The following is a 27148-nucleotide window of genomic DNA, read 5'->3' on the forward strand; positions in this document are numbered from 1 at the left end:
GCAATACATTAAATTCCTACAAGAAGCATTGTGAGATTAAAACGACCCACTCACAATAAATCCACAGTATTTGTAAACCTGTTACAGTTAAATATATACTGAAAGGAATTCTCATAAACCTTTACCCTTCTGGAATCTTTACTCACAGTTCTAAAAGTCTCTACTTCTTGATGCATCTTCTGAACTTTCTTGTCACACTCTGACTGGATCGCTTTCTTCTGCAGTTCTAATTCTTCTAAGGCTAGAGATTCTTGCTGCTCTTTTTCTTCCAGGGTTTTTAAACACTCACTCTGATTTTTTTCCTGTATCAAAAATTATGATTAAAACAATAAACTATAAATATAGTCCATCATACCTTCAAAAACAGCGTAATAGGATATTTACAAACCAGTTAAGAGGATTCATACATTAGTCACCTGCATCTTCTCCATACACACACAGTTTGTACTTCATGTATGAAAATAAAATTGCTATAAATCATTTCAATTTTCTCTTCTTGGGAATCATTTGTCTTTACTTCCCTTTGTATGAAAAACATAATGCAGTCTTTCATTTTGGTTTGTTTACCATGATTAATTCAGAGCAACACCTTAGAGGAATAAAGGTCTGTCGTCACTTGATTCCACTGTTAATGCATTTTTAAGCTTCTATTCCTTATAATTAAAAAAAGTAACCTGAGAAACAGGTAGAAAAAATATAATCAGGAAGGGACTGGCAAACTCCCTCAGTCCTGGTCACAAACCATGCACAAAAGTGAATCTAATATTTGTTAGGTAAAATTATGTGATGTTCTAAAGTAGATTACAGTTTATGAAAAAGAGCAAAGAATACAAATGATTCCTCCCAGCCTGACCTAGAAGAAAATTATTTTCTGAGGTCAAACACTATCAATAGTTAACCCTGTTCACATAAGACAACACAATCAGACATCATGATACCAACACTTTTCAAATAACAGCCTCAATCTTAGTACCTCTTTTACTCTAGTTGCTGTGGCTAATCACCAATGATGCAGAGGAAGAAATTAAATGTAAAAAAAAAAATCTTAACAAAAGGAGTTTTCACAAAAAGAAGGCTTTCCCACAAGATGCAGCTGTTGGTGAGCAGTGATAGTGATTAATTATCATTATTCAGTCTGGATCTTTGCAGACTTTGCAGATCTTCTCAGCCTTTAAATGGCTGAAATTTCTGAGCTCTTTGACTTTTGGAGGACACTCATATCTTTGAGCGCAAAAGGACTCTCATTGCAGTACAAGGTCAGATTAAGACTTCTAGTCCCACCTCACACTTAGAGAATTGTTTTTCTACATGTTTTAGAGATACTTACAAGAGCTGCCTTCATTTTCTCCTGGAACTCCTTTTCTTGGGCCTGTAATCTCTCATTTAGCTCCTGATCTTTGGTAGCCATTTCTTTTTTATGGCATTTTTCTAGTTCGGCAACACGCTCCTCTGAAGACTTCTGTGAATCAAAGTCAGAAAAAAATAATTTCAAGATATTAAATAGTAAAACACTTTATTTCTTAATACGAAAAGCAGTGCAACAGAGAGAGAAAACCAGAACCATCTCCTTGCCTCCTTTGAATAAGTAACAATCACCTGGAGCACTTAATATTAAGCCCTGACAGCTCTTATTTTCAAGCCTGAAGTTATCCATCTTCCTTCTCAAGTCTTTCAGGGTTCTACTAAAAGGAACGCCACATTTTCTAAAGACTCTTCTGCCAAGGTGAACTTAGTGCTTTCAGTTTCAGTTCAAATGTGATAATAAATTGGAAAAGTACTTCTGTCTGTAGCTTTTCCTGTACTCATGTTATTTCATGAGCCAGAATGTTAGGTGGTATTTTTCCATGTAGACAGCTACCTACAACCTACATACTTCATTTAAGAATAATGTAATGCAAGTTAGTCATCCCCCTAAAGCATCAGTGTATTTTCTTAGAAAAAATAATATTATAACAAATGTCAACACAAGAACTGCAATTTAAGAGTGTTCACATCTACAGCTTTGCAAGGCATGTGCACTACTCCTGAAATTCCTACCTGAATACGCCAGATGAAGCAAATTTTAGCGATTCTTAACTAGCAAACAATTTGGCAACAAGTCCTTAAACATTTACACATAATGTGTTAGCATAATCATTAGGTTTTAATATTAAGTACTTTTAAAATCCTGTTGGAGATGTGTGAGCTGAGTGCTATTAATTTCTTCTTCTTGACTTCCTTTAAAGTTTCAAGTGTATTTTAGTAATTAATTTTATTAAATACTGTGAAACAAAGAGCAATACTGTTCATTTTTACATGCCTCTAACATACTGATTTTAAACTTGTTAGGGACAAAGAAAGTCTATATGGGGAGTTTTCTATTTTCCCTTAAGTAAATGTTTAATCCCAGCAATTAATTTATATAGAACTTATTAAATAGCAAAAATTGTATAACAAAGTTCTGATATACTAATGCATTTTACAACTATAGTTTAACTGTAACAGAATAATTCGATTAAAAGCCAATAACACAGAGTGAGTTTCAGCTTTTACCTTCATAATCTCAACCACCTCTTGTTTCACTCTGGTTAACTCCCGTTGAAGATTTACCCTCTCTTCCTCACTTGCCTTTTCTATTGCTTTGATTTTTTCATCCATTTCTGCCTGCAATTTTTTCCGGGCTTCCTCTGTCTTTTGGGCAACACTCAGAGCCCTCTCAAGCTCCTCAAAAGCTGCAAAGAAAAAAAAAGTATATGATAACCGAGAAATATCTATGCCACATCATAGTAGAACAGAGTTCTCAGTAAATGCAAATTATACAAGTAACGGAAGAATGAACTTAGGAATCCATCAAGAATTCACATGGGTTTATTATCCAGAAAGGAAACAGAACTGACAAATAGCTGTGAATGTCTTCTAATGCATTCCATAGCTTCTCTTTCTTCCCCTATAATCACTATAAAATATACAAACCATATAAACAAACTATGGCTCCTCTTCTGGCTATATGTGCTGAATAACTTTGAAGAAGTAGAAAAAAGTTGCAGGAAGAAAAGGCACTTCACAAGTTGTTCTTCCACTAAAACAAGCAGACGCAAGCATAAACCAGGAATGACTGCTATGCAAGTCAGTTTATACTGAATGATGAGAGAGTTCCTCCTGAATAGGACACTGAAGTATAAGACCAGGCAGTCTGTTTACCTAAGAGTTGTTCATTTCAAGCTCTACAACCCAGATAATCTCTTTAAACTGTGGGTTTGGTAGAGTCCATAGCGATGGCTTTGCTAATTTAATTATTTCACTTTTTACTTTTAATGTCAACTACTATCAATGCAATTCAGAGACACTGGAAAAATGCTTGTGTGTTACGAAGACTGTCCTGTGCTTCCAAACTTTGCAAAATAAAATGTAAGAAAAATATTAAGGTTTGCTCCCAAAAAACCTGAATATCTACAAGGTGTTTCAAAAGAACACACACACTGCAGTGACAAAATTTATTTATATTTGCATAAGATGCATAAGTCTGCTGAAACACAATTTAAAAATGGAAAGCAATAATTCCACAGCTTCTTCCCATGCTAAGAAGTATTCTCACATACTTTATTCACTATACAGATGATCATTTAGATAAAAAAAGAAAGCAAATAAATTCCTGTGTTGTGAGTTGGTTAATAATAACAATTAAAAATACTAGTGAGTTCCTTGCTGAAACTGATGGCAGAATTTATAGAGAATTACACAGGACTAAAATCTGATAAGTATTAGTGAAATTTCTCCTGACAGATCATGAATGTGGAACACCCCTGCTGCATATAAAAGGAAAATTCAGTCTCAGAACAGTCTACTATATGGTTAGTTTTTTACATACAAGAACTTTGGCAAAATACCTCTGTAAAATTCAAAATCACAGTGCCAATTTCGAGACCGTAAATTATCAGAGCAGAAAAAACCTAAAGTATATTATTCTAGTATACCCTGGACTACTTAAGTACTGTTCTGGGAGCAGAGAGAACAAAAACAATTTTAAACTGTTATTTAGTATGCTAAACTTTCTTCCACTTAGTTCTGTCACAAAAAGAAAATCATAATAGACACATCTCTAGTTTCCTTGATTCACTGTTACTCAGCAGGCATTCACAGCAATTCCTGTAATCCTTGTCTTTTTGATACTACCTTTAATTACATTCAAGCATGAGTTTGAGAAGTGAATAATTATTTCCATTCCACATCTTCTGATAACATTAAAAACTGAAGCTTTTAACCATAATCTATACTTTTGAGCCAATGCTGCAAATATGTTTTCAAGCGACTTAATTCCCTAAAATTGCATTCACCCAAGTTCTGACCTTTTCCAGAATTTTCTTCTGTTTTCTGAGGAGGACTTTCTCTGACTCCTCACAGCAACAACCATGTTTTAGGGCAAAACAGGGTTCTTATTGACCCAGGCAATACCAAAGCATATTATTGTATCCACTTTTTCACTCCTGGTTCTACTTAAATAATAAATACTAAAACTCATGACAAAAAAATTAAGAGAAAAAAAATTAAGAGTTTATTTCAAATGGCAAAACAGTCTAAAACATAACGACAAGCATGCACGAGGTTTACAGCTCCTTACTTTCCAAGCACAGCTCCTGACAGTCCCCATCAAAAGGGGCATTTGCTACCTGGGACCTGCAGGACTCAAGTCCTGCCCCCACGCCACCCCGGCACAACTCGGTTATGAACGCAGCCTGTGCAAGCGCGTCCGGAGAACGGCACCGGCTTCCCTGATGCTCCTTTCAGCCCTAACAAAAGCACACGCAGCCAGCAAAATTGGCCAAGTCCTTCAGTATCACAGCATCGTAAATGGCTTAAAAAAAAAAACCAACAACAACAGAACAATACAACCAAACCTACAGATCTTTACAAACTTGAAAATAAAGCCTGCAAGTAAAAGATTAATTTCACTTTTCCATACATGTTTTCTGATTCTTGTTCTGAGCAACATATATTTTATTTTCATTAAGAAACCTGTTACTTCTGGAAAAGGAAAGAGAATGCATTTGCCATAGCCCACAAATCTGCCAAAGAGAAGATCCAGGTTCACACTAGGATTGACTACAGATATGTAACAGCTGAGCGATATGCAGTACAACAGGTGCATCACCGTAATCGCAAGCAGGATGCAAAAGCTAGACAAAAGCTGATGGATAAAAGGCCAAAGGGGTATGAAAGCACAAAGCAGCAGCACTTCACAGAAACACACTTAGCTCTCTCTAAAAGTTAAATTATATGCATCTCAGGCACTTTCAGCACTTAAGCAAAACAGATCATTTTTATTCACAGTTGTTAATTCTAGTGTAGCATGACAACCACATTTCAAACCAGCAGAGGGCTACACTATCATCAAGTTGACAAAACATAGTCTAAATTATCATTATTAATCTAACAGAGATTTTAATTCCAATGTGGAGAAAATCCTGGAATAAAAGTCTGTGATTTTTTCCAAATACATCTATTCTGAATGCAAAGAGTAAAGGCACTGCCTGTGTTCTTCCCCGACCAGCAGAGCTACTGTTGAGAGAAGATCTTTGAACCGGGGTACTGGGTTAAGTGAAGTATCGCAAAGGCACAGCGGTAAATCAGGAACAGTAACAAGCACACAAAGAGTCTCAGGTGAGTCTTGCACAATCCCATTTATGTGACCAAGCCAGTTAAGCCGGAAACCTTCCTCTGCAGTATATAATTTACACAAAATGAGTCTGAGCAGTTTAAGAAATGCAATGTTGCAAACCTGATTTTTATAAAGCGTGTGCTAGAGAGTTGACCACTCTACATACCCTACTCTAAAGTACCAGTCTCGGTTCCCTTCGCCTTGCCTCTCCTGTCCAGTGTAACACCAGTCCACACTGCAAAGAGTTGCTTACTGTCCCAGTGCTGCAGATGGGTTATCTTCAACTCTAGGGCCATCTACTGTTGAAAATTGTGAAGAAAGCACTAAACAGGATGGCAAAGGAGGGATTTACATGTTTTCTTACTAAAGGCTGAGAGTGGGCATCTTGTCAAAAGCTTGAGAACCAAAAGCTGAATTCACTTCCTATAGTTGATTTGTCTATCTAGGCAGGATTTTTAATGCACAGCCCAAACTTTTTGTTTCTCTCTGGAAAGGTGCAGAGCATACGTTAATTAAGCTTCCAAAAGAAATGGCAAAGTAAAGCAAAATTAATTTGCTTTCTACAGACTTTTAAAATTATTGTTTACTGTACAGAACATAAGTCAATAATCAGCATCCTGAGAAGTCAGAAAGTCTCAGGAGGAACAATCTTCAGTTTACAAGTAAATTTACAAGTACAAATACTATAAATAGCTTTGTTGAAGTATAATGTAAATAATCTATGTATATTGCAAAACATTGAAAAAAATCAGTTGCAGTTACTTCAAGTAAAAGTGCCTGAGAAGCACAGAATTTACTTTTTAGAGCCCAGTTCAAGCACTCAATGTGTGATGTAAGAAAGAAGAGCCCTTACCCCAGTCCTGTTCATACAAGGCTTGGGAAAGGCACCATGATTCACTTATTGGCATGTGTGGATGCACAAAAACAAAATGCTCTGTGAGATTTCAACATAAGGTACCTCTAACTACAAAAAAAATGAACTTCAACTGGGGAGACCAAGTTACAGTTTACACAACATGCACAAAATAAGCATATGTATCTTTTTACTGTTTTAGTACACAAAAATGCATTAATTTTAAACCAAACACTAAAGCATTTCACTAAAATCACTAAATTATAAAGAAAAAAGCCAGACATGTAACTCTAGGTAAGTTAAAAACATGAATGGAAAAATATACCACTTTTTAGCTTACAATATGCACTATGAAAGTAAATTCCAAGTAAAAGTGTATTATGATTCTCCTTATTTGGCCAGAACGTGAACAAAATTAACGTTTCTACAAATACAATATTCCATGAAGTCAATTCTTCACTAAATCATCATATAGAAAAAGAAAAGTCTAGAATTTAAAATAATCTCACATTTACTATCCAAGGAACAGAACTTTAAACTTGTTCACCTCAAATACATGAAACTGCCAAATTCTTAAAATTGGTACAACTCAAAGGTTATGACCTAGAAGTGATTTTCGGCTCTCCCTATATTGATGGTGGTTTTCTCAAATGCCTGAACAATTTAGTTCAACTGTATGGAACTACACATCCATTGTACATCACATTTTTTAAATGCATAAAGCCAAGGAAGTAAAAGGAAAACCTAAGAAAGGTCACCTTATAATTTTGCCTATCTTAGAAGAAGCAGTATTAACTAATTTGCCAAGGGTTCCAACATTTATATATGTGTGCTTAGGGGACTACAAAAATAAATGCACTCAGAGGTAAAGTGGATGCTTATGCGCCATAAAGTTAGCAAAAGTATTTTAAAATTTTATTTAAGCAAGCATATTTAACACACAAATCTCCCCCTAGAAAAGTGCAGTGTACTTGATACATTATTCATAAGTGAAATTACTTCTCACTACAATAGTTAAGTTTTCCAGGTATCCAGAGCATCATCTCTAAGCCACTTTCAGCTTCTGGCTACGCAAACCCCAGGAAATCACTGTATTAAACAGAGCATGTAGATATTAGTTCATAATTAAGAGGTTTCTACTTCTTAAAAAAATGCTGTTTCAAACAACTATGACAATAATTCTGTATCTACAGAAGTAGTAAAATATTCTTCAGCTTTCTAGTCTCCAAGAAATGAATAAAATCCAACTCTAGCAGGACTGGCTTCTGAAATACAAACTTTGAGAGCTAAAAGACCACATGAAACCTGAAAGGGTAGGATAGGAGGGTACCTAATCAAAATGTTTGCTATTTTCGTAAGATGTACGTTCAAGCTGCTATTCTGTGTTTCAGCAGAATGATCTACCCAAACTAATCTTTAAAATTGAAAGTTCTGATCTAAATCTACGCAGATTTAAAATACACCCCTATGAACTGATTTGTTTCAACTAGTCATTGCTTTTTAGAGAAAGAAAATATACCTAATGTTTTGTGCAAACTAACCACATCTGAGCTTCTGCCAAAAGAGTGAACTCCTCTAGGTGTCCATGAGAGCAAACTAAATTATTCTAAAACAATTTTCATAGATATAGCACAAACCAATTTTACTGTTTAAAAATAAAGATGGGGCAGATTGACCTTTTAATTTAGTTTCAAGCCAAAGGAGAACTGCAAGCACACATAATTAATGTTACCTAATTTCCATCAAAAGCAAACTACAGCATTAGTTACCTAGCCACTAGGTTCCAAGCCTGAAGCTAAAGGAATCATCACTGATGTTTCACTAAAAATAAATCAGAAAAGCTTCCACTATGATTCCTTATTCTGGTCGCAACACATCCTGTTGTTTCTACTTCCTCCCAAACTCTTACACATTCACTACTGTGTTTTCTATGTAAAATACTGGTGACATTACAATAGTTTATAGACAGTTGCAAGTTTCCCTCCTAAAGTTTTACCAGCACAAAACTCTACCAATCTTTTCTCCTACAAACAGGAAAGTACAGCTCCCCTTCAGCAGTTTCCTTCCTAATTCCAGTTGAATTGGTAACAGAGACGACCCAGTCAAAAACATCCCTAAACTCTGCTAACCAGAAGTGAAGTTAGTAATGACGCTAGAAGGGGTGGTATGTAGAATATTAGGAAAACTAGCATCTCTTAATATCCATTCCAAACAAGTGATGAAAGAGTGCAAAGAGACCATGCCGAAGCTTTCTCATGTTTTAATGCGAAAGCTAATAATCTCTAGAATTTCTTACCAGCTCTTTCAGATTTTTCTTTCTGTTCTTTTAATTCCTCGCCTTTTGTAGTTATTTGTTTGATCCGAGCACGCAGTTGGGCTATCTCCTCCTCCTTCATTTCCAATGTTTCATGCATTTGTCGCTTTGTCTCTGCAATCACCATGCCCTATGGACAAAAGGTATTTATGATAAAAAGCTAGCAAATAAACCATAGCTAAAACAATTTTCAAGCCAGGACACAATCCTTGTCAGGAATAAACTTTAGTCTATTACTACAAGACCAGAGATCATGGTATTTTTCCATGTCAGAAAATGCTAACAAAAAGAAGAGGAATTTTTTTGAAGAGTAGCCAAAATTTAGGTAGAGGTGAAAAGAACTCCTCCAGCAACTAAGGACCAGCAGAAAACTTCCTCCCTCTGGTAAAGATACTTTTCTTTGCATTCTGTAAACAAACCACAACTAAAAGCATTGTAGTGTGCGTGCTTCTCCTTAGAGAACAAGCACATATAATGAGCTTTAATCATGTTACTTATTACACCACCAGAAGTTACTCCAAGTATCAAGACTGAAATTGAAAAAACAAAACCAAAAACAACCTTTAAGGAACAAAAAACTGAGAAACTCTTCATATTCCTAAGAAATTACAGTTACTTTTTCTTCATTGGTCATTTTTTGATTCATTTACATTGTGTCTCATCTTCATTAGTGGCTGGGGGGCATTTTTTTTTTTAAGCTGGCATTGAGGGGTGTATTCAGCATAATTGTTTCATCCTAAAAAAAAGATCATCCTGCTGTATTAAGTATAATCTAACAGGTAAATACCCTAAAGTACCTATACAATAAAATTCTTAGGTATCTTAAATTATTTGCTCATCAAAACATGAACCAAACCACATCAGACAACTGAGAATGGCTTCTAATACCAAGAAGCCAGATATCTTCAGTTTTAAATGATCTTCTTCCAAAACTATGAATAGTTTAAAGCAATTTTTTTTTGTTTACCTTGTCTTGTTCTAGCTGCTCAATCGAATTCTTTGCATCACGCAGCTGTGTAATCAATTTTGTCTTCTCAGCCATGTGAAGGTCCTAAAACAAGACCCCAACCACAAGTTTAAAGCACTGCCACCTCTAAGAAAATACCTTCTTCTGACAAACAGCTTAGGTTTGGCTCTTACTCTGCACTATGCCTTGGAGGAAGAGCACAAACAGAATCCAGGGATATTAAAGTAGGCAGCTCTAAATTACTTTTAAATCTCCCAGTTCTAAGGCTGCCTCACGGCTTCCATAATAATTCAGATGTCTGAAGGCTTTGTTACAGCCTCCACAGTTCTCTCAGGGATGTCAGAGCTGCTGCAGTAAAATGGGCAAGAAACATGCCTAAAGTACCTGCTCTATCACGTGCATGTTGGCTTACAAGAGGATCTCAGCAATGTGAGATAACTTCTAATTACTGGCCTTGTTCTGGAAAAGGTCCTTAAAATAGTCAAGTCTTTCAGAGCTCTTTCAAACTGAGCTCGTGCTCAGAGACCAAGACAGAGAAGAGAATCTGATCTCCAGAACTGAAGCTGAATACTGCTATACTTATCAAGTTTTCATGTTTTCATTACTATCAGCCACCTTACTTTTACTCCACACTCAGCATTAACAGCCTTAAAAGGAAAATTAAGCAAAATATTAATTTAGCTTTGGGAATGCACTTATGTTATCTTCACTATATTGTGCTCTCCTGTGTCCTGCCTTTCTGTGTTTTCTATTGACTTACATAACTGGTGCTTCTTCCACTATGTCTGAAAGGTTTATCTCCAGCTCACTTTTCTTGCTTTATCACCTGTCTTCTGTGCTAGGACAGTCTTCTCCTCACTCCAGCTCCCCACAGCTACTTTATTCCAGATACCATTTTGATGGTTATTCATATAGTGAGGTTTCATACCCTTCTTTACAGCTTTCTGAGTAATTACTCAATGTCTTCATTTCAGGTGCGGTTTGCACCTTTAACTCCAAAGCAGCAAAGGGACAATTTATTTAATGGTCTGCTCTATTCATAGATTTTGGAAATACTGGCATTCTTACTGTGTTCTAGTAGCTACCTATAAATTTAAAAGCATTTTCCATACCTTCATTTTCTCCAGTTCCTGAAGCCTCTCGTCTAACTGTTCTTGAAGTGCCTCTTTCTCGTTGGTTAATTGCGCGCAGCGCTCCTTATGTGACCGAATCATCTCCTTACACCGTTGAAGCAAGTTCTCTTGGCGCTTCACCCTCTGATTAAGAGTTTCCAGTGTTTTAACAGAATCTTCATTACCCTCTACAAGAACACATGCCAACATTATCACATGCACACCGTTCCCAAAATGAAGATCTGCGTTCATCATTCACATTGTGGGCGACTCACACGTCCCTAAAAAAAGTTGTGCAAAGTCTGCAAAACTTCCTAGTGACTACTATAACTGCCAGAAACATGCTACGCATACACAAAATAGTAAATACAGTCTTTCGCCCCAAATTAATTTAAAAACCCCCAATTACTGTACAAGCTCCTAAAACAATTACTCAACAAGTTTTTCTATGCAATCAAAAAGTCATCACCATTTATAAACCTGCTTGCTGGTACTAACAGAACAATCACAAGCAAGAAAAAACATGAAGCAAAGCAAATCACATCTCTCAAGTGCCAGGCACACAGATTCCTGCTTTTCCAGAGCTGGGTATGATGTTAATTCTTAAATCTTCAGGTTAGCAATACTACATTCAGCAGCATAAAGGCCATGTTTAGTGTCTTTCCGAGCTGTGCTCCTCTCTGTATAACTAGCACACTGGGTTATATTTTACCGCGTGTTCTGCTCTGATGCTCTGGACCCTTAAAGAGTACTTGGCACGAAACTAGGATCAGACAAATTCAGAGGTTCACTTCGTGACCGTAAGTCTTATACACTATAGCCCAGAAGCAGATTCCAGCACAGAAAACATATTGAATGCTGATTCTTAGGGACTGGATACTCACGTTATTTCCTAAGCACTACAAAAGATTTCATGCTGGATGAGAAAAATCTCTGATCTAACCCTTCATTCTAGCATACAAAAATCATGGCAGATCCTGAACAAAGATCATTTCAAGATTATTTCGCTTTTGTCTGAACCCTGTCCTTTATGAAGGATACCAACGAATGACACTTCCATTCTATTATCAAGATTATAATGTCCCTTGCTCAGTAATTAAATACACATAATACTGGGAGTCCCATAACTCCATAATTCCAATAACCTCCTGATGTGAGGAATGCTCAGATTATTCAATAGGATGAATATCAAAAATCGGTCTTTGCTTGCTTTTTTTTTTTTTTTTTTACTTTTCCCTGAGGGGAAAAAAAGAGAGAGAGATAGATTGCCAACTGGTCTCCTCTCTAAAGTCCTGGGATAGGTCCTTGCTTATTATATGAGGGACAGAATCTCTTAATCATATTAGGCCAGACAGGGTAACAACTCCTACCAACAAAAGCAAAAGTTGCAATAACATCATCATTATTGACAAAGGCAAGACATATCATATTTCAATTCTTACGAAAATTTAGTATCTTAGAAAGTTTATCCTGTCCTCTAGCTGCCACACGGTTTTCAAAACAATTGTCTCCTTCTAGAAAATATATCCTTGCTATAACATATTCAGCCCATCATAATTAACAGCAGGCTTATTCCCCAAAATTCAAGATCTCTTGAAAAAGCCACAATACCTACCATTGCTTCCTGGTTCCCCAGTATTTTCTGTACCGATTTCTTTTGTTGGACTTTGAACTTGTGGTTCAGGTTGGATATTTGGATCAGGCAATTCAGTGCCTATCTGACCATTCTGTAACCTCTGTTTCAGCAACGATACCTAAACAAAATGTTCTTTTTGTTAAAAAACACACCAAGGATTCTAAGTAGATCACATTTTTATCTTCAAAACTAGAGAGTTAAATAAAATTGATATCAGCAAGGATAAAAAGAAAGGAAAAAGCTGTCTGAATTTTTTTAGCTTTTTTAAAAATTAGAATTATGTTTCCAGCTAACAAAAATAGTATCTTTATGAGTGGAGAAACAAAGACCAATTATCCAATACACATAAATTTTGCCAAAGCCATTTTAGCTCAAGCAGCTGCTAATGTTATGTTCTTGATAACAAAGACATTACAAAGGTATTTAAGCACAGATCAGACAATCCTATTTAACGTGAGCGTGATTTTACCAATCTACTACAAAGATGCACTTAATTTCTGGATAATCCTAAATTCTCAAGAAGCTTTACGACATTGCAGCAATTATAATAAAACATGGACATGCATTATAGGAAATACATAATTTTAAAATAAAAATATTTTTTTAAAATACAACACCAAAAAAACAAGTAGGAAGAGCAGTTTTAAAGAACATCTTTTGGGTGAGGTGTCTTACCTGAGTTTGCAGGACACTAATAAGTTGATCCTTCTCTTCTAAGGAGGCATCGAATTCCTCTTGGAGATGTTTCTTAGCTTGTTGATCCATCTGGAGCTCCTGAGAATCATAAACAAATGCATCCCAAATGAAAATTGAAATGTGAATTTAAAAGGCTTATCAAAATACAATGAAATAATATTAAAAATACCTCTGCACAGTTGTGACCCCAGAATACAACCATACAGGGGATATTTCTTTTATTGTCCAACATTCCACACAACAAAGCAAGAACACCCCATTATAGTACCAGCATTGAAACAGCAAAAGTCAAGATTTTATGCAGAAGTATGAAGGATTCTTTCTTCTTGAAAATAACTTTGTGTACGGATCACTTCAAGCCTGCTCCTGAGAACTGGTTTCCATGAACTCATTTCTCCTGGAAGTTGAAGGCTGCACTTGAGTAAACTAGATTCTTCATTTAGCCATGAGATTAAGTCAACATAAACAGCAGAAATGTAAATTTCTCTTATGCTCATTCAATAGGCTAGCATTCCAATATGACAAATGGCGTTTGTAAGAGCAGAAAGTTGTCTTTTTTATTCCTCAATTGTGTCTCAAATGAGAAAGCCAGAGAATGCCAAACAACTTAACTATATGGCTTTAGTTCCTACTTATTTGCGTTTATTTGGCTGAACATCTTTAGAAACTTGCAGAAGTTGCCTAAATGCATTAGTAGGACCTACATATTCTTATAAAATACTGCCTTAGGGAGGTTTCTTTTATTTACTTCCTATGTTTTTAAAGTTTAAATATTTTAATTTCTCTAAATGATTATTGTTCTAATAGAAAATCAAGATATTTATTCACATTTAAGTGTTTATTGACAGAATCAGAACCATACACATTTCATGCATGCACTGTAAGTAATTTCCCAAACCGGTATTTTAATTTTTTTAAATTTATATATATACTTCATCGATATAGATCTTCTCACGGATTTACCCCAGGCAACCAATGCCTCTATGACCATTATTCTGCAAAGACTGCTCGTATACAAGCAAGCACCACCCATGACCGTGGGTTCTGTTGGCCAGGCAAAGAGAGAAGACAACAGAAAGAGGGAAGAAAAAGCAAACGAGACAAAACACAGGGCACTGGACACTTCTTGCATTGCTTTCCTCCAACTCTGAATCTTGCTTGCACACGTTTTTGCAGCCCATTCATTTCCTCCCACGGTGAATCCCAGCTGCCAGAGCTGGGCCTGACACCAGCTTTGGGAACCGCAGCAGCATGAGCAGAGCCTGCCCAGCTGTGCACGGGCAGGACAGCACTGGAAGGCGCCACTGGGAAAACCATTCCTCGCCCTTCCCAAGTTGCTGTATCCACTTTCTGACTCTGCATTGCCTCACGTTCTCAACAGCTGCTCATCAAGCTTCTGCCCTGTGCTTCCGAGGTTTAGAAGCAATTCCTTCCGAGCAAAGCAAAGCAGCGCAGTGCAAGAACAAGTGCCAAAGAGATTTGCTGAAAACAACACAGAAATAGTCCCCTTTGGATCCCTAAGTCCATTCTGATCCTCGTCTAAGAAGAACACTGAAGACTCCTTGAAGACTGCTGTTGAGGAATTGTTCTTAGCAGGAAAAAACTAAGGTATGCAAAAGACACATTGGTTTCCAGGGACTATTTCACACTGTCCGCTTGGCCTCATAGGAGACTTAGTTTATTCTTACATGGTCCTCTTAGAATAAACTTGTCCGATTCAATATATTTATGGGTTGATACTATGGCTTTTGTGAACTTGCCCTTTTACTTTGCTCTGCCCAGTAATTTGTATGTCTTTTAATTAATCCAAATGTGCGTATTATCAACACCAAATACATTAGAGCTTCTCCTTTTAATTTCACTATAATCTAACGAGACAATAATCATAACAAGACCTGACTTTATGACTGAAATCAAACTATACTGCAAATCCATGAAAACAACGCAAATACTGTAGTGAGATCAAGATGAGTTTTTAAAAAAATTTTATCCTATTATTTTATTGATAGTCATTAAAATATTTCTTTAAAAGTGCCTATTACCTATATTTGCCTATTGCTGTGCGATAAAAAATATATTGTAAAGTGAACAAACAAATCAAAAGCTAGGCAAAGAAAGTTTCTGTGTATGTGTGGTATAAAGTAAATATTCAATCAATAAGGGGAAGTACCTCTCTCAGTTCTCCAATTCTGCGAAGTGCTTTATCCTGACTTTGACTCAGGATGCCCTTAAAAAAAAATAAAAAAGAATAAACACCAGGTGTGTTGAATATAACTTTGGAGTATAAATAAATTCATAGAATTGTATTTCAGCAGAAGAATTAAAGATTGGTATTTCTCTTACAAGTCAAACTCCATGTGTGTGTATTACAATAAACTGCCACCTATGGGTTGGCAATCTGTCATCTGAATTCAGCTGATACAACAAAAAAAGCTGGAGTACAATAGCTTCACAGTTATTTTGACACATCAGTATTAGCTTGGCTCCTTAGAAATTCCAGCTAAGAAAGAGTATTTTGTTATACACACTCACATACGCAAATATATACACAGCACGTTGTGTAAACACACGCAATGCACTGAAAATCAAATTTGTATTTGCACTATGCATTTTAAGGTTCAGAAAATTATTAAGGTAAGAGAGAACAAAAAGTAATGCTTACTTGTAGCTTCTTCTTCTCCCTCTGGATAACTTGATATGCAGACACTAGCTAAAATACAGAAATGTGGTATAATGATGATAATGCATCTGCTTATAGCTATCAAAATAATTTGCTTAGTTGTATCACTGTCTGCACTTTCAAACCCTTTGCTTGAGAAAGCTCTTTTGACAGAAACATAGTTAAATTTTCTCTGTGCTGCTTTTTTCAATTTATAAAATATCTCCAATGTGTTAAAAAAAATAAAGCCTATATGAGAAAACAGTGAGATTAGTCAGCATTCATGAAGTTTTCCCTTCACTAAAAAGACCTCTAAGAACAGCCATGCTTCAACAAAGGCAGGAGAAAAAACCCACTGCATCAGAAAGTTACATCCCAGACAGCCACCTTATAGGGACACACGTTTAAGAGTACACATCCCAGAGAGCTTAACTAAAATTAATTTACAATGAGTAGGCATTAAAAAATACACTTAAAGTCTAGCAAACAAAGGTCCATCTAATACTGAATGTTCTCCTCCCATGTGCTTTGCATATACCCAGCAGACAAAGAAAGACTAGAAGTGAGTGGACAGTATTTCTCTTTGTAATCTGACAAAAGGACTTCATGAGTAACCGCAGAATTTAGCTTAATTAAAAACTTGACCACAATTGCCTAAGCTGTCCAAAGCTGAAGTAGCATAACATCACTTGAACCATAATATTCCATTTTCAAACTGCTGAAAAATTAAAGGAAAACAAATCCAAAACAACAAAACCAGAAATCTCTAAGTCAAAAGATAGCTTTAAATTATTATTTAAATTAGGACTTTTTTCAGAATACAAAATTACTTTTCATTTCAGAGTCATATTTATTTTTCACTTAAAGAAAAACTAAGACGACTATGGATGGTTTCCCTTACCACACTTTTTGAGATGCTAATTCTGTATCCTACTTTAAAAGAGAAAAAAATTTTACATCCTAAATTCTCATTTTAGATTGAAACTACTTTCTGCCAAGCCCCAGCAAAACTATTTTTTGCAACTGAACTAAAGAAGCTCACAAACAGAAAAAAAAAACCCAGACCTTTTTGACAGATAAAATTAAGACTTACTGGAAACACTACACTAAACCAACCAACCGATCAAACATAAAGAACCACTACAAACTGAATAATTTTTTGGCAACACTGTTTACAAAAACTTTTAAAATATATATCTTGTTATACTAGCTGGATGCGAATGAAAAAATAATGGGAGACAATAAATCCTAATTAAAAGACAATAACTGTTTTTGCAGGGTTATGCTGAATACTGTAATTGTCATATAGATATTTTAGATTCTAGGGATTTTAACAGTAATAACCAAAAGCCTGCACAGGAATTTTTGTATTTGAGGGCAGCAAACTCTTAAAGAACTGTAAAAAACAGTGCAAATGGCCAGTTTTAAATGCAAAACACATATATACTTTTAAAACAAACAAACAAACAAAACCAAAAACAAACACCACCACTTGGAAAGCTTTACTTTTCCCAGTTTGGAAAATGAGTGGGAAAACTACTTAAATAATTGGTTTTCATTAAAATAACAGAAGAAATAGTCTTTGAATGAATTCCTTTCAGGAAATACCTGGAAATTACGGGGAGTATAACTTATTCATTGAAAACAAAACGCTTGCTCATCGCACATACATGGAATATAGACTGTGTACTACAAGAACAAGTTTCAGAAGAAAAGTAAATTCGCTGTTATGCGAATACAAGCCATGCCTACCTCTGAACTGAACTCCAGCCCTTGCTACGGGCTTTCAGCAGAAACAAACAATCACAGGTCTACTTTGTGTAACCACTAGTTAATCTCTATTGCTGACAACGTGAAATTATTTATAAACTAGAGAAGAAAAGGATTTCCATGTTTTATTACCAGAAAAACATTTGGCCTATCTATGAGGCCAAAAATAACTAGTCTTAACTTCCGTGTTAGCTCTAAGTTGAGCCATTTGCTCCAAACACGAAAACAGAAAGATTATCCACTACTGCAGTATCTGTTGGCCTCATCTTCCTCCCCTTTCCAACCAGGTAAGTCAGGAACAACGTTGCCTACCTCTGCGTATTTGCCCCTGTAGTTGCCCAAACTGCGCTCCATTCTGCGCAGTCGCTGCAGCAGCTGCTCTTTGCTGAGGCTGTCCACATTTCCCGGAGGCTCTTCTGTTTCACTTTCTATGTCGGAAGGTGGATCAAAGGTGGGACCAGCTGCGTCCAAATCCAGTCGATTCAAGGAGTCTCTTGAAGAAGTTCGTACCAGGGACTCCTTGGAAGAAGAGCGGAACAGCGACTCTTTTACTGGGCTCCGAAACAAAGACTCCATGGAGGGAACTCGGAGTTGGAGCCTCTGGGCAAAAGACGGAGTGTCACTCAGCTGCAAAAATGCAAAGCAAGTTATTACTTCTGCACCTCTTTTAGGCAGAGAGATGCACTAAAGCCCAGGAAAGAGACACCTGACCTGGGCAAAGGAACAGCTGCTGCCTAACACATGCATGACACCAAACGGCTACCTCTCCCTTAGAAGATTCATCTCCTTGTGCAGAACCATCAAGCATGCAACTACCAGATGTGGGCAATTTCAGACAGCAACTAAATCTACAGCTCTGATTTAAACCCCTAAAAGATCATACTTTTGTGTATCCCCTTTAAAAAGTGAAGAATATGTAACTAAAATAAACAGTTGCATTTACTGTTATCCCAAAATAAAAAAGAGTGACTCACTTCCTGAAGTATTAAAGACTGTATTTATCTCGAAGACACAATTTTTTTTCCTGTGATTAAAAGAACAAATTTATTGTAAAAGTCCTTGTATGATAGTTCTAGCATGCCATCTTAGTACTTTTTAAAATTTTATTTTAAATGGCTTTATGATTCTTACATAAAATGCAATTATTGATTTATGCAGCTACGGTTCTTAAGCTGTTCTAAACCAAAAGGTTTTGTGCTGTGGTACCATGGACTGTTGGTGCTACAGAAGTGACTGGAAAGCATGACTGCATGACGTTGCCCCTACAATCAAATGTGGGACGCACATGCTAGGAGCCACTGCTAATCCAACTCCAGCAAACCAAACTTCTTCTGAAAAATGACCTCCACTTTATCACTAGTGACAATTTTTTAAGCCTATCGATTCTTCTCCTTCAGCCAGAAATCAGCTTTCTCACCATGCAAGATGCCCTCTACTTTTGCGAGCGAGGTTAACACTTTGCATCCTGTGTTGGCTGTACCTGCGAGTGATGAGACCCAGCCCAAGGCAGGTACCCTGCAGCACGCCAACAGATACTGCCCACCTGTCCCTACAACAAAAGCTCCACTCATCAGCGACAACGCACACTACCACCTAATGGGATGATACACAACAAAACACCCTGGTGAATCCTGACAGGCGAGTACTTGTCATCCCTACTCCAACATGAAGATTTATACCTGGCGCTTAGGCCAATGTCTGGTAAAGACAATGTGGCCAGTGAAGGAGGGAACAAACCCCCATGTCTCCCTGTACCTGTGGGGAGGCTGGTCCACTGCTGTTGTTTCCTGTGGATCTGGGAAGGGGCTGTGTACTTGCATTCTACAGGAAGAAAAACAACTGTTAGAAGGACTAAAAGGACTGTAATTCACCAATTCCTACAAGTACCACCATGCTTTTTCCTTCACTGTGTTTTTAGTACTTTCTTTTCAATGTTTATTAAGATGTCTTCATGCAAACAAGCTAGTTTGTTAAATTCAAAACATATTGCTGCAATATACAGAACTACAAAGCAGCTATGTGTGCATGGGTTAGTAGGAGACATCTGCAAAAATGCTGACACCTCCAATTAAATTACTCATAATGACTATTTATGTAACATTTATGCACAAATAAAAAAAAGAACCACCAAAGAAGACAAAATGATAGCAGGAAAAATCTAATTGATGACCAGTGTTGTTTACAGCCAACATGAGTAACAGAGGAATCACACCATTTTTCTCTGTTTCAGAACATTTTGGAGGGATGGAAACTACCTGGAAAAAAAAAAGTGGTGGTAACAGGCTGTTTAAGACACCAAACAAGCACAGGAAAAAAAAAAAAACCAGACTTTCAGAAAAAACATCCTGTGCAAAATTTCACATGTACATGCCTCTGCACTCCCAAACAAAGAAAAACAAACAAAAAAACCCCACCCCAAACCCTCAAACCAACACAACAGAAAACAAGGAGGGTGGGGAGTGTGTGTGTTTGTAACAGAGCTCAGACATTTCTGTTACTAGTCTGTCCTGCTTGCCATATGTCCTGTATCCATGTGTTTTCTAACCTGTACAAATCCAGATGGCTTTCTGGTGTTTAAGCCAGGTAAAATTAAAAGAGCAAAACATGCTAGAAACACCTGGGATATGACTTTTTTCCAAGAGAACCCAAGCACTGAGACATATCGAACAAAGTATGAGGAATTCAGCTAAAAGCAGTGTAACTTTCAATTTTTAATTAAGAAGTACCCTGAGTTATATGAAAGCTATAAAATCTAAGGTGTATATACAACTAACGTATCAATCATAGTCATCTAGGTATATGCTACATGATTACATCCACAGCTTCTACTCTATGTGGATATGCAGCTAAGCATACATAAACATAAATGCAGAAGAGGAATGACTCCGTGTAAAAGGTCTTCAGAAAGATTTCACATGGAGCAAACTGAACGCAGTACAAAAATACCACAGAAGAAAGAGAAATCCAGACATTTACGGAAGCCAGAGCAATGAGCAGTCACCCGTCCGGATTCAATAACCAGCCATACAAGAAGTCTGTTTGGATTTGGAAACTGCGCTTCACCTGGCTTGAACAAAATCTGCATTCTGCTTCAGAGCATTGCCCTGTTGCGGTGGATTTATTCTTTCCCAGTGGATTAAGAGCTCTTATTGGGTTTTCAACTAAAGCACTCCTACATTTTATTCTCGGCTGCGTTAACCTGTTCTTTTTCTCTTCCTAACTGAAAAGTTAATAAGAAGGGTAATCCAAATAAAAATGTATCTTCTGCTTTACAATTTGTAGAGCACCTACCATGCTAGTACTGGACTGACAACAGAGGAAGGCAAACATTTTACCAAGAATTACAAACTAACTACAAACACTTTTTTCTAAAATCATATATTGTGACACTCATTAAAAGAATTTAAGGAAACTATGGAAGGTTTGTATATCTAATTCATAATTTAATAATATTTAAGATCTATTTTAAAACGCAAGATTAAGTAGATTTATTAAATCTAATAAGGTGTTTATGAATAAAAAAAAAGTGGATGCTGTTCTTTTCTGTGAAGATTCTTAAAAAGCTACCATTTAAGGATCTATGAAAATCCTTAAAAAATGGCATTTCAAAACTACAACTAATGTCTCCACTTCTAAATTTTTCCTATTAATTGTACTGATACCTTTGTATTAAATCTCTGTGAACAAAAGTAGAACTTTAGAACTTATATTTGGCATTAGACTTTCTTTTGACATAAATCATGGAAGGGATACACTGGCTAGACACGGCCGCAGGTATCTAGCTGCTACAATTCTAAGTTACAGTGCTCTAGGGCAAAGGGTCATATTCTGGTGCCCACGCGGTGAAAGGCAAGCATGAATGGAAGTTGCTATATATAAGTATGGATTCAAGAGGCTTTGAAGAGCTTAGAAGCCCTAGTCTTTCATAAGCCTTAAGAGATGTTTCAGCAAAACTAGAATCACAGAGCACTGGCTGCACTTGGAAAGTCTTAAAACCACCAGAGCTACGTCAGGGTTTCTGGAGACCAACAGAGGGCAAACAGAAGTCTTTTCCTCCAAAGAACATACACAACTACATTTCTATCCCAAGAGAGCGATACTTACAATCTCTAATTAAAAGGTTGCTTTTTTTTATTAAGATGTATAAACCAGAGCTCAGTTTTAACTGCAGCACATTAGGGCACTTTGGTGACACTTGTGCTTCCTTATTTCCCTATTTCTGAAATGCAAATGAATCCATCTTATTTATGTCTCAAAGGTATAAAAAGATTCATAAGCCTAAAGAGTGAAAACTTAAGTGTCTGCATTTAAAAACATTTTTACTGTTCTTCCTCCTTCTCAGCTTTTCCAAAAGCAAGTAAATTATGGAGGAAGGAGAGCTTAGTACACATTTTCTTCCCTCATTTTACTTTAATTTTTCTTTAAAAAGACCTCTTTGTCCAAGAACATTTGAACTGTTTCTTCATGCAACAAATCCCATGCAGCTTAGTTAGTTAAGGGTTTATATTAACTTCATCAGTGCCAAAAAATCCAGTTACAACAGTGATTATGATGCTCACTCTCTTAAGATCACACACCACTTGTGCATGCACACAGTTAAAACACTGGTCTGTTTTAGCAGAATGAGTATGTATTTGTGTGTGTTGATTAAACTTCCCCTCTCCTAGATCTTTAGTTTACCTAGGTTTCCCAAACGTACATAATGGGTTTTTTTAATAAATATTTGTATATAATCAGCCCTCCTCTTCCCTGTGAACTTTTATATCATTGTTTTCTACCCCACAATTCTTGCTGTGAGAAAACAGCTCTAGAGCTTTCAAAACGTTCAGAGAACAAAATCACTTTAACAGGTAAGGTATTATTAATACACATTGGTAACACATTAACAGTAACTCTTACGTTATCAGTCTTTCCTATGTATGCAGTCTTGTATATAAATATGCAAGTAAGTGATTTCTGCCAGTAAAGTATATACTAAAAGATAACAAAGACAACATTTGGGCATTCACAGAAATAGGTTTTTTGAAATGCGAGTATACCAAGGATATTCTGTAGTGTAGTGATAAGCAGCCCACAACTGTTTACTGCTCTAAGTGTAGAAAAGCTTAATTACATTTGCAGTGAAACTTAAGTAGTGATCACTGGACCTGGAATATGGTCAGCATACCTGGAACTGAAAATAAAAAATAAAAAAAATCTAGTGACTATTTCAAAACTACAGATTTTAGCACAGTCTGAACGTCCTCTTCACTCCCCATCAAAAAGTTCAATCTTGAGAAAATAAAGGAGGACTTTCAACAGATCATCTTTTCAATCACTGTTTCGGGCCAATCTTGCTTAGCTGGAGAGAGACAAGTCCAACATAACATGGTGTGTTGTGTTATGTCCATTTGCTGACCAAATTTGTATCCTGTTACAGCTTTCCTCCCTATGCCTGCTACTATGAAAACATTTCCAGGCAAATAAATATATATTTAAAATAAAATTTAATTATTAAAAAAGACTATTTATCCTCACAATAATAGCTGCCAAGTTACCAAGTAGAAGTAGCTGAATTTCAGTGTCCATGTGAGATAATTATTTCCTGCTACCATTAGTAGTAAATGACATTGTGAGGCTTTCAATGTACACAGCAAAAGGTTTTAGACAAAAACAATCTCAATGTTTATCACATTCATTTTTCTCTAAATACATACAGACATACATAAAAGTGCAGAGGAAGACTTTCAACACCATTCATGAACTCTAAGCAACAAACATACAAACTTGTGCACTTATTTAAAAGTTGTGTAGAGTACGGTTACCTGTATAACAGAAAATGTGTTAATTTTTTGATGTTACAGTAAATTCACATCATACAGCACACCAGCCAGGAGCTATCAGGTACTACCTCCAGGAAATTTAGTGCGGGGTTAGCAGCAGGGTAGTTAAGATAGATGTCTTGGTGAGAACAAGCCACAAGCAACACTAGGTTTGCCTTCTAGTACAGTGCTCTCCTCCCCCTGCTAAAGGCATCACTAGGAGGGGCGGGAGGACTCACCACACCGTCACTCTGTGGCTTAGGTTGCTTGGTGGGATCCAAAGCAAAGATAGTATACTCAGAGAGAAAAGCAGGTTCTGCTATCATCCCGGCTAGCAGCTGTCATTCAATGCAAAAAGTAGGAAAACAAAAATAAATCGAGTAATAAGGTAAAGAATGTTGCATGATTTTACTCAATTTTTCCACACTATTAAAAACATAATCAAACAATACAGCAGTTTGTGAGATGACAGATACTGATAAAGGCAGGACATTACCTGAAAATATGCATTACACAATTTCAGAACAGCCAAAATATAGTCTTGATTATTTAGAAATAAAGAAACACACAATTTTTAAAAAAAATCCTAGTTTAGCCAAAGGTAAAGACAATGTTTCAGGCACTGATATTGTAATTTTTTAAAAACTTCTATGGATGACATCTTCAGATAACACTGAGCCTTCTGCGCTCTGTTACGTGTGAAAAACTCATTATTCTAAAAATTCTATCAGTATGTCAGTTACAAACAATATAAATTGCATGCTTTTGACTATTTCTCTTCTAGTGTTCTTACACGCTAGAATTCTAACCACATTTTAAAAAATCCTTACAAAATTTTTCAAACCAGTAGCAGACTGCTATTTTGTAAAAAGACCACAGGTTCAATTAACCATTTTATCAAGTCAGTATTGAGGAAGAGAGTTAAATTCCTAGAGACTAAAAACATGAAGAGGAGGAGACTCTGGAATTTGAATTCAAGCTGATTATACACATATAATGTAATGCAATCTAATGCTGTTAGGATGCTCTAACAGATTTCAAAAAATATTCCTCTCATGATTTTACTTACACACAAAAGTTCACGGTTCAACTTTTTTATAGCCTCAGATTTCAGAACTGTGATCTCTGCTGACTGAACCAAAACACAATAAGCTTTATCTTTCTCATTACTACAGAACAATTTTGTTTTATTTTAAGTTACTAAATAGTATTTTTAAGAATCAAATCGATTACAATGTAAGTTAGGGATTGATTTTTTCTTTGGTGACTGTTGCATTGACTCCAGTGCTCCAGTAGATGAATCACAGAAATTCAAATTGAGAGAGGAAAAATATTTGCATGTGTCTGGAATACTACATGACTTGGAATCTGTGTCCACCAAAGCCTTTCAGAAAATACATTAAGTGCATAATGTTCAGTGACAGCCATACACAATAGTTTCTGAATGTTGGTACTGACTTCCTATGTCTTTTCTCTCTAGTGTGTTTTTAAGCTGGGGAAAAAAAAAAATACTGAAAAACCTGACTGAGACTTAAATTATCAGTCCTTCAGAAAACAAAGCCACATAAAAACCTAAACAATGTGCTTTTATTGCCTTCTATTTGATTCACTATACTATATACATATATATATACACACAAATGCACACCTCTAGTACAAATGTTCGTTGCTGAAGAATCTTGCTAGTGACATCAGTAGATTTTCTAGAGCTACACAGGGAAGGAAGCTTTGGTTCACAGTCAAAAAAAACACCAACCCACTACAAAATTCTGAATTGTCTTTACAGACGGAGTATCTGCAGAGCACTAATTCTAAAATTTACGCCCAACTTTTACTTCTCAAACTGGTAAGTAAACTGACAATCAGTTCTGACTTTTATTATTCAGCTGCCCTTGTCATGGCACTCCCAAAGCTGGCATAAGACTAGTGCTCCAATAGTTCACTTGATTTGCCAAGAACTAGGTAGGTCTGAGAAACTTGGGTGAAACTTCTCACTTTTAACCTACTACAAACATGAGCCACTAATAAAAGAGATGGTCCCATTTCTCCTGCTCCCCATCTTCCCCAGTCTGGACACATGTGCCCAGTGCATCCATTGTGATTGCAACAATAAGCTGGGTTTGGTAAAATTGGTCACCAGTCCCTCTCCCTCAGCCTCTCAGAAGTACAATTCCTAATAGTAAACTGTGTTAAAGCTCTTGCTATATATGTATTCAAGTGTTAAGTCACTTTTACAAACATGACCATCAAGAACGTGAGGAATCACAGATGGTTCAAATTATCTCTTCATAGTGACAGTATACTAATGTTTGCTTCTCAAAATATTAAATTGTGACATTTCACAATAGCATTATTTTACTTAATCCTAATGCCATTAAACAGTACACCAAGCAACTTGCATTAAAAAGAAATCCTATTTAATCTCTAAAAAGTTATTATTTTCCACCCAAAATTAAAGGAAAAAAAAAAAAGGACTGTCAGTGTGTTCAGCATCCACGAATTGTTAAATTTTCAATCGTCCCCTGAAGTCCATGACCACATCAGTGCAGCCAAGTTCTAACAGGAGGCTTAGACAGTAAGTCTTTCACAAAATGTTAATTACCATAGAGAGTGTATGTAGCTCCTTTTTAGCAACAACAGAAGATCTAAGCTATCCACAGCCTAAAATATGCCAATCCACACTACTAACAGTTACAATTCTGAGATGAAGAAAGGAACAAGTTTATGAATACAAATTGATGCAGAACTGCTTGAGTTTGCAGACATACAATTCCAGGGTCTCTTTGAGTAAAGGCAAGCACAAAAGGGAAGGAGCCAGCCCTACAAATCACAGAATCACAGAATGTTATGGGTTGGAAGGTACCTCAAAAGATCATCTAGTCCAATCCTCCCGCTGGAGCAGGAACACCCAGATGAGGTTACACAGGAAGGCGTCCAGGCGGCTTCTGAATGCAGAGGAGGAGACTCCACAACCTCCCTGGGCAGCCTGTTCCAGTGCTCTGTCACCCTCACTGAGAAGAAGTTTCTTCTCATATTTAAGTGGAACCTCCTGTGTTCCCGTTGGTACCCACTGCCCCTTGTCCTATCACTGGTTGTCACCGAGAAGAGCCTGGCTCCATCCTTGTGACACTCACCCTTTACATATTTATAAACATTAATGAGGCCACCCCTCAGTCTCCTCCAAGCTAAAGAGACCCAGCTCCCTCAGCCTTTCCTCATAAGGGAGATGCTCCACTCCCTTCATCATCTTCGTTGCCCTGTGCTGGACTCTCTCCAGCAGTTCCCTGTCCTTCCTGAACTGAGGGGCCCAGAACTGGACACAATATTCCAGATGCGGTCTCACCAGGGCAGAGTAGAGGGGGAGGAGAACCTCTCTCGACCTACTAACCACCCCCCTTCCAATACACCCCAGGATGCCGCTGGCCTTCCTGGCCACAAGGGCACAGTGCTGGCTCATGGTCATCCTGCTGTCCACCAGGACCCCCAGGTCCCTTTCCCCTACACTGCTCTCCAACAGGTTGTTCCCCAACTTATACCGGAACCTGGGGTTGTTCCTACCCAGATGCAGCCATTCCTCCCAGCTTGGTGTCATCAGCAAACTTGCTGATAGTACACTCCATAATAAATAAAACAAATAAAGAAGGGCAGAAGACAACAATAGTGGGGCATAACAGTAATCACTGTATCGACATGAAATCTAAAATA

At 36.8% G+C, this 27148-nt stretch overlaps 1 protein-coding gene across 3 annotated transcripts in view; it reads right to left on the reverse strand.

Annotated features, from left to right (window-relative positions):
* Positions 1–27148, reverse strand: part of GOLGA4 (golgin A4) — a 213595-nt gene that overhangs the window by 25166 nt on the left and 161281 nt on the right. The window contains exons 3-15 of one of the 3 annotated variants that reach the window (XM_065627490.1): positions 23683–23781; positions 19398–19463; positions 17955–18269; positions 15876–15923; positions 15384–15440; positions 13193–13291; positions 12497–12635; positions 10882–11069; positions 9770–9853; positions 8785–8932; positions 2608–2711; positions 1328–1459; positions 147–302 (exon numbers count right to left, since the gene is read on the reverse strand). In XM_065627490.1, the coding sequence (XP_065483562.1) occupies positions 147–302; positions 1328–1459; positions 2608–2711; positions 8785–8932; positions 9770–9853; positions 10882–11069; positions 12497–12635; positions 13193–13291; positions 15384–15440; positions 15876–15923; positions 17955–18269; positions 19398–19463; positions 23683–23781 (1635 nt within the window). Of the gene's footprint in view, positions 1–146; positions 303–1327; positions 1460–2532; positions 2712–8784; positions 8933–9769; positions 9854–10881; positions 11070–12496; positions 12636–13192; positions 13292–15383; positions 15441–15875; positions 15924–17954; positions 18270–19397; positions 19464–23682; positions 23782–27148 lie in introns of all 3 variants that reach the window. The other 2 variants (XM_065627488.1, XM_065627491.1) reach the window with 2 other exon arrangements.

This window comes from Caloenas nicobarica, chromosome 2, assembly GCF_036013445.1.
Source record: "Caloenas nicobarica isolate bCalNic1 chromosome 2, bCalNic1.hap1, whole genome shotgun sequence".
Taxonomy (NCBI): domain Eukaryota; kingdom Metazoa; phylum Chordata; class Aves; order Columbiformes; family Columbidae; genus Caloenas; species Caloenas nicobarica.